Raw genomic sequence first — 13370 nt, 5'->3', positions numbered from 1 at the left:
AAACAATTTTAGAAAACTCATCCTCCATTAATAGGAATACTGTTCAAGTAGTTGTGGTATTTGCTAACTTTGGTTCCTATAATAGTGGAAAGCGTTGGTTTCTTATGGGTTCCACTATTATAGGAACACTACCGCAACTATAGGTGCAAAGGAGTGAAAATCTTAAGAAAAATTAATTATTTTCCGTCACTTTTGGGCAAAATTTAAGTTTGAAATATGCAAAGATGCTTTATTTTAGGATAGCTAACAAAAAAATCCATTAATACACGTGTATCATGTTCGGCTTTACTTCGAGAAGCAGCTTGCTAATAATTTGGTCGTTTCCTTCAACCGGCCGGAGCGAGCTTTATTACGAAGGCAGAAGGGAAAAAAGGATAGAATATTATATCATTGTTGCTTTCCATTGCTGACATAGCGTTATCATTCGGCTCGTTGATCGCTTGACATTTTTTTCATTTTGAGATTATTTTTTTTGAATCGTTGACCACGTTTATAAAAATAGTTGATTTTTTCCCATGTAAGATATTGAGGTGCAATATCATATCTATGAGTGATGAAACTCACTTTCTCCATGTTAACTGGGGCCACATGATGCAACCAAGTCGAAAAACACTTCGGTTCGACTTCCCCAATGAGGCCCTTGATCTTCAAGTTTCAAAAACGGGGCGACTATGTCGTTCCATATCGTGAAGATTAGCATTGATATTTAGTACTTCACAAAAATACCACGTGTTTGACGTGTGCTTATACCTATACCCTTTGACTTAAAACACAAAATCTGGAGATTTATAGATGATCCTGTTCAGACGCCAACACTCAATTATTTGAATGGCAACATAATTCGAAACAAGAACAAAAGTTTAATAACTTGATGAAAAGATCAATTGTTCAAAAGAATTCATGCCAATTGCCCATTACAGACGTTAACGCTGAAGTTATCGACGGTTATCGATTAAGGTTCCACAAAGGGTTAATAATTTGTTTACTTCCTTTCGATCATCATTTTCAAAATGTATTGGTAAACTTTGCAATTACTTGTTTTAATAAACTTAAATTCATTCCTAGAAGCATTACATCTGGCAACGCATTTTCAATGACATTTTTACGGTTGCTACCAAAGCAGTAAAGTTGAATTGGTTTTCTTGGTGTTCAATTTTGTTCACCAAGAGTTTGGTGAAGCAGTTGTTTTGAGTTTCGTGTATCAGATGCGTGTAATTGTGCTATGCTTCGAAGAACACATGTAAGTAAATACAGTGAATGTGTTTTACGCAGGAAATTTTCGTTCTAAAATCATGAAACACATGTTTTTAATTTTCGTATTAATAATTTGTGAATGCATACCCATTACTGATGATGATTGAATGTTATTTCAAAAAGAAGAAGAATACAAATATATTTACCCTTTGTGGACCCTTATCAACCCTCTTCATGGGCAGATAATTTTATGAATCTTATGTTGGAATTCCGACCACATCGCAAATACAGTCTTGTCTTATTTTCTTGAACACGATATTCTCCCTAAATCGGTGGAAATCCTGACAACTTCAACAACTTTTCCCATGCAATTTTCCAAACGATATCACCGTAACTTGCAAACAGGGCGACACATCTAAATCATGCTTGAAAAATCTGAATCTTTGAAACATCTTCTATAAGTTTTCGCATCTACTCGCATCGCGCATTATCTTTTAGCGGGAAATCTTCAGAATCGTCATCAATCTTCTTGCGCGCAGCTAACCACAGCAAAACAAAATCTATCCTGCATCGCGGATAGAGTCGCACTCTTCGATAACTCACAATTGTTTCCTAACTCGTTGTTCGCAAATATCTATTTAGAAAGAGCTTACTGTAATAAGGTTTACCTTTATTTCCCTTTCTTGGGCTACAAAATCACGTTTTTGCTTATAAAAACATACGTTTTATTTAAAAAAAAAATCTTTTAACATTTAGGACTTAAACCCCTTGCGCCATCTCTAAATGTTGACGAAAAAGCTTAATATTTGAAATGTTAGTCCCAATAATCATTTTCCACATTGTCCACGAATGATTTTCTTTAAATAAGCCCCATCCTACTTGCACCCATGAATCCCACCTGGTATTGTCCCACGAACTGATCTCGCAGTAGTTGCAACAATTCAACCCTTCGTCCCGTTTGTGGATTGGTCGAACGATTCTTCCATTCACTCCTCCAGTAAAAGCTCCTCCTCCAAAATCTTGGCTATTACCGAAGACAACATATCAAGAAGACTGGCAACTCTTCCATTTTCTCATACAACCGGTATGAGACAGGTACACTCGCGTCATCATGCTCCTATATAATTGGATAGCAAAGGTTCCATACACAGAAGAAAGGTGTATGTATTTGCTCTTTTTTTCTATGCGTTGCTTCCACATTCACTCGAGCGCAGCGCTACTGTGCCTGTTGCTTGGATTCAGGAAAAGTTGCCAGTCTTCTTGATATGTTGTCTTCGCTATTACCGAAGACATCATATCAAGAAGACTGGCAACATTGCCAGAATCAAAGCGACAGATACAATAGCGCTGCGCTTGAGTGAAGGTGGAAGCAACGCATAGAAAAATGTGCAAATACACAAACCTTTCTTCTGATGATGTAATCTTTGCTATGTTATTCGTTAGAAGAATTTACCTTTGAGCGGCAAATGACGTGAGAGTTCCTGTCTCATTGCGATCGTATGATAGTATGGAAGAGTTGTCAGTCTTCTTGATTTGTTGTCTTCGCTATTACCCAGTGCAGCGCTCTAGCCAGTGATTCATATTTTAATAATTCACTTAGTAACTGTTCAATGCTGCAACGACTGACCGACCGATCTCCTTTTCTACACACTACTAAAAAGTCATGTAAATTTCGGTTCCCTGAGACCGACACATGTAAGCGGGCCTTTTGACATAATAATCAGTTGAAAGAAACGTGAAAATCAATACAATCAAACGTTCTCTTCGTCGACTAGCTGATGTTTTGGTTTGAGAATACTTAATTTTACATGAAATGTTTGTTTACGTTCTATGATTTACGTCCAATATGGATTACGTCTCGTGTAAAGGTAGTTATTTCTAAGTGTGTACTGTTCGTGCTTCTAGCTCTGTTACTGTACCACCTTCGTTATCTGCGATATCGCCTTTAAGGTACTCGTCATAGTACTGTTTCCACCTCACACTCGTTAGTAAGATTTCCGTTCAGGTCTCTTCCCTACCGACTTACTACACATAACTTCTCGTAGAACTTCCATGTTTCATTAACGCGGTACAGATGTTCTATTCTGTTCCGTGCTTGACTGCATCGTTCCACATTCATTCTCGTGTGGTGCTGCAGTCAGTGTTGGTAAATATCACGGTCTTCATGTGACAATGAGGTAACAGATCTTTTCACTATCACGAGACGAAAGAACTTATCATGAGCTTTGTTGTCATTTTATAATGATCAAGTACTCATGAGAATAATTTCTTACGATTTTGACATCAAAATTTTTAACTGATTTAGATGAATTCAGCTACGTAACCGCGTAACCGCGTAACCGCGTGAATATATTTTTAAGATTTCCGTGATACAATTAATTGTAATATCAATAAATAAGCTCGTAATTCCGATGTTCACAACACTTTCTAGTTCTTCATGATAAAAAAACGTTCAAATTTTAAAGAAAATCTGTACAGCCGTTTTTGTGGGATCTTTAATTGAAAATGACATTTGCTGCAGTATTTTCGCCCGTGCTGTTCTTCTCGTCAATCATGCATTGACCATCAAACCAATCATTTCTTCGGTCCATTACCATCGTACCGGCGATGCTGCGCCAAGCTCATTTTCCGTTGATCCAGCATCCTGTAGTTGCCTTTACTGACTAAACTATCTACAGCAGGGCCCGATAAAGTCACTTTCAATCGAGTCTCTTCAAGCGACGACGAAGCTGTCAACCATCACTTTCAATAGAAAGTCATTTTGTCTTCTTTTCGAGCAGATCCCAGATTCTACATCAACAGAACCACTTCCGATCACTTTTCATGCTGTTTGTTTTGGCTTGACTCGTGTTAATTTCGTTTTTCACTGTCAAATGAACTTACTTTCGCATTCAAGCGATGCTGTTCGATCCAAACTCGCACAGTTTTTCTGACTTTTTTTTTGATACTTCATGCGCATAGAGCAGTGCACGTGGATGTCAAATTTATCATTTTAGGGTGCTTTGTTTTTGCTCCCATTCGTTTCCATCTATCGCCGTCACTTTGAAATGAAAGTTTGGGACCGTGCACTGATATAAAAGAAAATGAAAACAACAGAACGCGTGTCACATGCAACCGAAGATTTTTTTGGGCTTAGAACTTGTGGTCACGTTTTCCTTCCATATGCGGGTGTCCACGACATGCCTAGCTGCCACCAGTTTGAACACTTCGACAATCAGTTGCTTATCTATAGGACATGCCTGTTTCGCAACAAGCCTCGGATTTTTAGCCCCCGGTTGTCCCTCCTTTTGTAGTCTTTCGCCAACTTTCTGCGTGGGGTGTTCGGAAATTTCAAACAAAATTAGTTATGTCCAGTTTACGCTGTGTATGTCGATGCATGTCGGTATTATGGATCGCTTAAGGCGTTGTTCATAAACTACGTATACTAATTTTGAGAGGTTTCAGATCCGCCTACCCCGCGTAGACAATCGTCCAATTGGAATTTGTATGAACTTAGCGAATTTTTCCGCGAGTGTTGTTACTAAACCTATTCAAACCTTTTTGCTGAATTAAAAGATTGTCCCGATCCCGAGAAATCCATATTATCAAATTCTCTGACACAAACTACCCTGCCTTAGTTTAGCTCACTGATGTCGTGGCGATGTGGCATCTGCTAGCAAACAAAACATGTCACTGCACAATACATTGACATGTTGTTTGATGCCACACAGCCACTACATCACTGCCAAAGTCAGAATGAAACAAAGAACAACGCGACGAATGACAAGTTGAGTGAAGCCCGAATTGAAGTGAAAGCGGAAAAACTAAGGAAGCTATACGTCAATTGAAACAAGTCTTTGCTTCAAATGAAATGATCTGAAAGAACTTGACGAACGAAACTATCGATAGTCAAGTCATGTTTGACAGGAGAAATGTTCATCGTGACTCGATAACAAGAATCACAATGACTTACACAAAAATGATACTGCTTAAAATGCAGCAATTTTATGGAGAGTTCTTTTTTTTTTGTTTGGAAAATGCAGAACCCTGATCTGCGGTACGTACGAACGTTGATAATATCGGGGAAGAATTTGCCGCCGATTAGAGCGTGATCGATTTGGTTTTCTGAATTAAACTTTGTTCATCTCAATTCGTATAACGGGGTTTATCTCTACACAGATTCTGGTCACTTTCTCGAAGGGAATTTGGAATATTTTCGGCAGGAAAGGAATTGGCGTATTGGTTCACGCTTGAGGTCACGTGCTCGTCATCATGAAAAATTGTGTGTATGAAATACCACCACTTCACCTTTGATTCGTTCTAATTTAGTGCCTACAACAATGTTAAAATTTACTCATAAATAGTTCAATATAATTTCAACTGAAAATTTGAATACCATGACGTGGAGGACCCAAATTCATACAGGATAAGTAAGCGTTTTGTATGAGGCGTATGGATTTTGATTTATTACTTAGGTGTAGGCATTTCGATCCCGCACGGTAGTAATATTTGAACCAATTGCTACCAATTAGCAGAATTTGAAAAGTTCAACTATTCGGGAGAACGTTAATACTTTTAAAACTGGTATTGTTTTATTCTGACTAGATTATCCATAGAATTGAGGTATAGTAATAAAGTAAGAATTTTCTATTCAAAACAATTTTATTCGACAATAAAATCTACAGAGATTTGTGTGCATGATATAAAATGAGCCAAATAACTTATCGTTATAAATGATTGCTCCAATAAATGCTTTTAACGCTTCAATTACGAACTAACATCAAGAGCAGAACAAACCAGGGGATATCAATTCAATGAGACTATACCATTTCATAAATATTTTTGCAGCTCTTTAAAAACCATGATTTCGACAGTCATGAAACCGATGATGAACATTTAAGCAAACCCAGCAAGGCAAGAAGTGTATCTTATCTATTTACTAGCTCAACCATTGTGCACTATTAATGAATAATTTCTACAAATTCAATTAAGCTTCATTCACAATGCTACAAACGAAGTGTGCATGGATCTTTAATACTAGCAATTATCCTAAAATGATATTTAAACAAACAACAAAAATAAAAGCCAAAAAAAAATTAAATTGTGATCCCTTTTGCAAAAAAAAAATATACTAACCAAGCACATATTGTTCCGCCTGTTCAAACTGATAAAAGTTTTCCCTTTTCATTCGATCAAACACGCCAAGACAAAACATTCACTCTCAATGGATTTCCCTCACCCCTCGTGAGATAAAAACAGCCCGAACCGAAACATTGTGTATATCGGTAACATACCGTCTCTCTAACATGAATTCGTTTTCCTTCTTGTTCGTCTGTCCGTTTTGCTGTTTGTTTTTCAATTTACTGTATTCATTCTGTTTTTGCTCGTATTTCCTCCTATTTCTTCTCATTCGTTCTGCATTCAAATTGTTCAGAGCCAGTGGAAACTAAGTTTTACCATTTTCTTCTCATTTCTCGTGACTTCCATTGGTGCAGGAAAAGGAGGATGGACCGCTGTATAAATTCTACGAGTTGATTGAGGATTTCGCACCGGACTTTTTCAAAACTATGAGCAACTTACAGCAGATGACACTGTTTGCACCCAGCAATGAAGCGTTAAGTCATCCAATTGTGCACAACTTTATCAGGTGAGTTTCCTTTAAACCATTTTAAATAAATTTGTATTAATTTATCCGGAAATCCATTAACTCAACTACGAACTATTGTCACCAGATGGCAATTTTCATTACCTTCCACATCGAAGCAGTTTTGCATTAGTTTACACAATATAGCACTTTGCTTTGTTTTGAGTTTGCGAAAGCTGAAGAAAGTAAAAGTTATCCAATGTCATCATTGCTTTCCTTTCATTCACGCTTCTTCCTAATACCAAATCCAACAATTGATTAAGGGCATACAGCTGAAATTGAAAAAAGTGGAGCAAAATACACGAGTAAATATTCGTGAGAAATTAATGGATTCCTTAACACTTAGCCTTAGATCAAACACGCCAAGACAAAACAAACACAGCTTTCTGCTTCAAATACACCGTTTCGTTATGAAAAAAAACTGATATGAACCAAAGTTTAAAAAAATGATTCACGTCAAAACAAATAAAACAAACATTGCTTTATGTTGGACTCGAAATCCAAAACATTACACTTCCAAGGCAATTTTAGAAGCCTTCTTGGAATCAAACCCCTCATTATTTAAAGTTGAAACATTAGCCTCCGGCTCGAACCCCCATTTGGCCGTAATTGGATAGCTACAGCATACCATAGTGGAATGGCAGATTTTATTTGCAGTGAATTAATTAAACCGTTATAAAAATAAAAAAGCAGCTCAACTCGGAAGTACACGCAGGTCGTACCGTTAAAACAACTAGCAAAAAAATTACCAAGATTTTAATTTTTCACATGCTAAAATATGTTCAATATGTCCTTATAGACAAAATTTTAAAATTTCTGTATTTATACTAAAATTGATTGTTTTTTTTTTAAGTTTACCATTATATTACCTATGGCTCGAAAGGGTTAATGTGATTCGTTATCGTTATCGAAAAATTGTTTCAAACGTAACGTGTAAATTGCAACTCAGCGGCACCAACCGTGTAAAAAAAATCGCGTAAAAACCGTTTTAAAAACATTCCATGTATGCCTGCAAAATTAAATATATATGAAAAATAGGCAATATTTTTAAGAACGCTTAGTTAAACTTTATAAAGAAATATGAAATAGCGTCCCTTGGTTGCTAAAGAGTGTACGGAATCAAATAGCATCATTTTCAAATGGCAGTAATTTTTTACCCATTGGGTATTTTCTATTCAAATTTGAAGTGAAATTAGTTCAAAGTGTATTGATAACACTGTGTAAGTTGCTGTGCAATCGTTGCAAAAATGGAGCAGCAGCGACGCAAATAAATTTTGCGCACGTACCTCAAAAATCCAGATTTATATTATCGTACCATCAGCAGGAAGCTGGAAATGGTACAAACTACGGCAGGATCTACAGTAATTTCAGCAGGATCTACGGTAATCGGTACAACAAACGCTTGACCATCTATCGGAAGCGAAAAAGTGGCCAAAATGGACCTCCACATATTGTAAAGGATCACAAGCGGGTAGTTCAAGCTTTCAAGAGGAATCCAAGCAGTTCAGTTAAAGAAGTGGAGAAAAAACTATCGTGCAAGATGCGAAAAACGTACAAAGTTGAAAAGGCGTCGAACCGCGATGAACGGCAGAATACTTACCTTACCAATCATTCTAAGGCCTTGTTGTCTTCTGCTGTCCGAAGAAGTCGTCTCCACTCTACTCGATCGATGGCCACACTTCGCCAGCCTCGTAATCTGCGAAGGGTCCGCAGGTCGCCTTCTACTTGGTCGATCCACCTTGCCCGCTGCGTGCCTCTTCTTCTTGTTCCTGTTGGGTCGCTTTCTAGAGCCATTTTCACTGGGTCGTCGTGCGGCATTCTTACGACGTGCCCAGCCCACCGTAGTCGCCCATTTTTTGCAATGTGGACGATGGATGGTTCTCCCAGCAGCTGGTGCAATTCGTGGTTCATTCGCCTCCTTCACGTTCCGTCATCCATCTGCACTCCACCGTAGATGGTACGCAACACTTTCCGTTCGAAAACACCAAGGGTGCGTTGGTCCTCCACGAGCATAGTCCAGGTCTCGTGGCCGTAGAGGACCACCGGTCTAATCAGCGTCTCGTAGACAGTCAACTTCGTGCGGCGGCGAATTTTATTCGACCGGTGCGTCCTCCGGAGTCTAAAGTAGACACAATTCCCTGCCATAATGTGTCTTTGAATCCCTCTGCTGATATCATTTTCAGGTGACCGCTGTGAGCCCAAATACACATACTTATCAACCGCCTCGATTTCGTCACCGTCAATCGAAGTGGCAGGCTAACATTGTCTTCCCTAGAACCTCTTGCTTTCATGTATTTTGTCTTTGATGCGTTGATGGCAAGTCCAATCCGCCTAGCTTCAGCTTTAAGTCTGATTTACGTTTCCGCCATCGTCTCAAAGTTCCATGCCATGATGTCAATGTTATCGGCGAAGCCAAGAAGCTGGATGGACTTCCTAAAGATCGTACCACTCGTGCCTATCCTAGCTCTGCTGATCACACCTTCTAACGCGATGTTGAATAGCAGACACGAAAGTCCATCACCTTGCCGTAGCCCCCTTCAAGATTCAAAGGGACTCGAGAGTGTCCCCGATACTCGAACAACGCACATCACTCGATCCATCGTCGCCTTGACAAATCTCGTCAGTTTATCCGCAAATCCATACTCGTGCACAATCTGTTATAGCTGATCTCGATCGATTGTGCACTGCAAAAAAATAATTTTGTTCTCACATCAAAGTGGATGTACTTCAATCATGTCGAAAATATGGTGTAATATTACTTGCCAAAAAGGATAAAATTATCATTAATTCAGTGCATGAACTAAAATTACACTTCTTTTACTGCATTTGTTTATTTTTGTGGCCATAAAAATTACATGAGATTTTCGACATGATTGAAGTGCATCCTCTTGGATGTAATATTAAAATTTATTTTTTGCTGTGTGTCGTATGCGGATTTGAAATCGATGAACAAATGATGTGTGGACACGTTGTTTCGCAGCATTTCTGCAGAACCTGCCGAATCGCGAAAATTTGGTCCGTGGTAGCGCGGGCACCCATGAATCCCGCCTGGTATTTCCCCACGAACTCTCTTGCAAATGGTGACAGACGGCGGCATAGAATTTGGGAGATAACCTTGTAGGCGGCGCTCAGCAGTGTGATCGCTCGGTAGTTGCAGCAATCCAACTTGTCGCCCTTTTTGTAGATTGGGGATACGACACCTTCCATCCACTCCTCCGGTAATATCTCCTCCTTCCAAATCTTGGCAATTACCCAGTGCTTCACCACCGTATTTTAATAGCTCACTAGTTGATCTACACCAGTTGCTTTGTTGTTCTTCAGTCGACCTCTTCCTCAACTTTTTGAAGATCAGGGGCCGGTAGCCTGTCGTCTTCTGTGCGTGCTCCAAGGTGTGTTACCGTGCCACTTTCGTTTTCTGGTGCTTCACCGTGAGAAGGTTATCGTCCAAGTCCTTGCACATATCGGCTTTCGGCACGTAGCCTTTGCGCAAACTATTTAGCTTCTCGTAGAACTTCCGTGCGTCGATTACACGATACAGATTTTCCATCGCCTCGGTCTTCCTGCTGAAGCTCCTTCCTTCGGAAAACTGAGTTTTGTCTGTTTCGCATTCTCGCCCGTGCTGCATTCTTCTCCTCTACTAACAGTTTGCATTCGCCGTCCAACCAGTCATTTTTTCGGTCCGGGATCGCAGTACCTAGTGCCACTGCAGCAGTACTAAAGGGCGAACACGAAATTATTGCGACACCGAAAATGTCATGCCAATTTTCTTATAATGTTTAGAATCAAACCAAAATTTTAGGGTAGTTTTATACATATATTTACATAAAAAATCAAAAGAAAAGTTAATCGATGGAGCCTTGAGTGTAAAATTGAACGCATTTTCACTTGATGCCCTCCATCAAAGTCTTTACAGTGTCGTCCGGTACCAGTTTCTCAGTTTTTTTTCCATTTTCTTAACATGTCCTTCTCGTCTTTGACTGTCTTCTTGCTCTTCTGAAGTTCCCGCTTCATTATTGCCCGGTACTGCTCCACCGGGCGCAGCTCCGGACAGTTTGGCGGATTCATGTCCTTTGGAACAAAATGGACAGAATTGGCCTCATACCACTCCAGGACACTTTTAGAATAGTGGCATGATGCCAAATCTGGTCAAAATAGCGGAGCTTCGTCGTGCTGCTGCAAGAACGGCAAAAAGCGCTTCTTGAGGCACTTAGATTTGTAGATCTCGCCACTTACTGTGCCCTTTGTCACGAAAGACTCACTCCTCAGTCCGCAAGAGCAGATGGCCTGCCAAATGAGATATTTGGAGGCGAACTTCGACATTTTCTTCTTCTTAAATTTGTCGTCCACATCGAACTTGCTCTTGTCGGTGAAAACTCCAACCCCGGAATTTGCTTAAAATCGGCTTTTATATACGTTTCGTCGTCCATCACACAGCAGCCATATTTTGTCAGCATCTTCTCGTAGAGCTTCCGTGCCCGAGTTTTAGCCGTCGATTGTTGCCGCTCATCGCGGTTTGGGAAGTTTTGTACCTTGTATGTATGTAGTCCAGCTCTCTTCTTTGCATTCTGGACGTAGCTCTGCGACATGCCGATCTTTTTAGCCAAATCACGGCTTGAGACGTTGGGATTTGCTTTAATCATCCGCTTCACCTTTCCTTCCGTATTTTTGTTCTCCGGTCCCGGTTTTTTTCCAGCTCCTTTGCCGTGGTCCAACGTCAACCGCTCATGAAACCGCTTCAACACTCTGGAGACGGTTGAATGGTGAATGTTCAACATTTTTCCCGACTGCCGGTGCGACAGGTCAGGAAATTCCAGGTGTTTGGAAAGAATTTGTTCTCTCAACTCGCGTTGGTTCACCTCCATTTTCGTTGAATCGAAAAACACGACTTCGAGTTTGACAGCATGTACACAATACACATCAATGAGAAAGTGTGCCAAATTTGATTGATTTTTACCCAATAGTCGTGTTCGCCCTTTACCTATGGTGGAACGGATGTCCCTCCAGCCATCTTCAAGAGAAGCTGCGCCAAGCTGCTCTTCCGTGGATAGTGAAACGGCAGAATACGGAGTAGAAATCACGTGCACGGTAGACCCAGATGTTGACGAATCCGCATTGTCTCGTTTTGGATGACAAGACGTTTGTAAAAGCAGACTTCAGGTAGCTTCTAAGGCTCCTGTTATTCACTGCTCATAATAAGCCCGATGTTCCTGAGGACGTTAGAAAGAATAAGATGTCAAAGTTTCCCAAAAAATACATGATTTGGCTAGCAATTTGCTCGTGTGGAAAGCGGAGCACTCCATTCGTGACAACCGGGACGGACAAAGGAAAGGAATTCCTCCAAAAGCGCCTACTCCCACTTCTGAGGTCGCATAATGGTCCTACGCTTTTCTGGCCGTATTTAGCCTCGTGCCATTACTCGAAAGATGTTCTGGAGTGGTACAAAGCTAACGAGGTCAATTTCGTGCCGAAGCATCTCAATCCCCCGAACGCACCGGAACTGCAGGTCAATTGAAAAGTACTGGGTCGTCATGAAGCAAGCACTTTGGAAACATCCTAAGGAAGTGAATTCAGAGGAAGATATGAAGAAAAAAATTATTCCCACACATAAAAAAAGTTGCTCCAAACGTTGTACAAGATCTTATGAGTAGTATTAAAAGAAAAATTATCTTCTGAATACATTCTTCCTTGTAAAGTTGTCCATTCATAGTCGCTATAGCGATGAAAACCATGGTTTTCTTTCCACAACTGCAAATGCTTTGCCAAATCATTAACTTGCGAGAGAATTTATCTGCAAAAACAAATTTGAACTTACCCGGATGAAGTTTGGCAGATCATTGTCCAAAATCCATTTTTACGTAAGTTTCATCGTCATTTTTCAACGTGAGTGTGTATAATTTGTTCACGTCTCTCGTGTTCCATATTCGATAACTTTTAAACATGTGTATGAATCCTGATGAAATTTTAACCACTGAATAAATAAATCTTGCAGATCACAACTCTGTCAACAGTTTCTTGCTACGACAACTACCACCAGAAACTTGTGTAAAGATAAATGGGAACGTCGCCGTTACGTAGTGCTAGCGTCTCCTGATTTCCTGTATAAATTTTCCACTTTCGACCAATTTGGAGCTAGTATCGATAAATTTTAGGTTGAAAATTGCCACTCGGCGCTACCGGAACTTAGTGTCTAGTGTAAGTTGTGCAACGCCAGTGCCATAATGTTGTCAAAGAGGGTTTTTAAGTGGGGAAGTCGCCGTTGGTGGCGCTTAAATCGAATAGGAATCTTTACACAAGTTTTTACATAAATTTGGATCGAGCCTCAACGTCTGTTCTCTGTGCTGGAACAGACACTAAATATAAACTTTGTAGTTATTAGAGATAGACCGGTACTATGCTCAATGATGAGAGCAGTTTCCCCGGGAAACTGACCAGACTCATCCAGGCTACGTTGAATGCAGTGCTGTGTGAAGATATCGGGTGCGTTATCAAACTCGTTTAAAACTCGCAAAGGACTTTGACCAAGCAATTGCCTTTCCTGCCTCAACATTACACT

General features: G+C 39.9%; 1 protein-coding gene across 4 annotated transcripts in view; it reads left to right on the top strand.

Annotated features, from left to right (window-relative positions):
- Fas1 (fasciclin 1) overlaps nt 1-13370 on the top strand; it is a 564588-nt gene that overhangs the window by 516324 nt on the left and 34894 nt on the right. For all 4 annotated transcript variants that reach the window (XM_065230988.1, XM_065230990.1, XM_065230989.1 and 1 more), the window contains exon 8: nt 6669-6820. In XM_065230988.1, the coding sequence (XP_065087060.1) occupies nt 6669-6820 (152 nt within the window). The remainder of the gene's footprint in view (nt 1-6668; nt 6821-13370) is intronic.

Source organism: Ochlerotatus camptorhynchus, unplaced genomic scaffold (assembly GCF_037179485.1).
Source record: "Ochlerotatus camptorhynchus isolate MF236.1 unplaced genomic scaffold, CSIRO-AGI_Acam_v1.1 ptg000336l, whole genome shotgun sequence".
NCBI lineage: Eukaryota > Metazoa > Arthropoda > Insecta > Diptera > Culicidae > Ochlerotatus > Ochlerotatus camptorhynchus.
The sequence above is the reverse complement of the archived record's forward strand: the minus strand, read 5'-3'. Positions and strand labels throughout refer to the sequence as shown.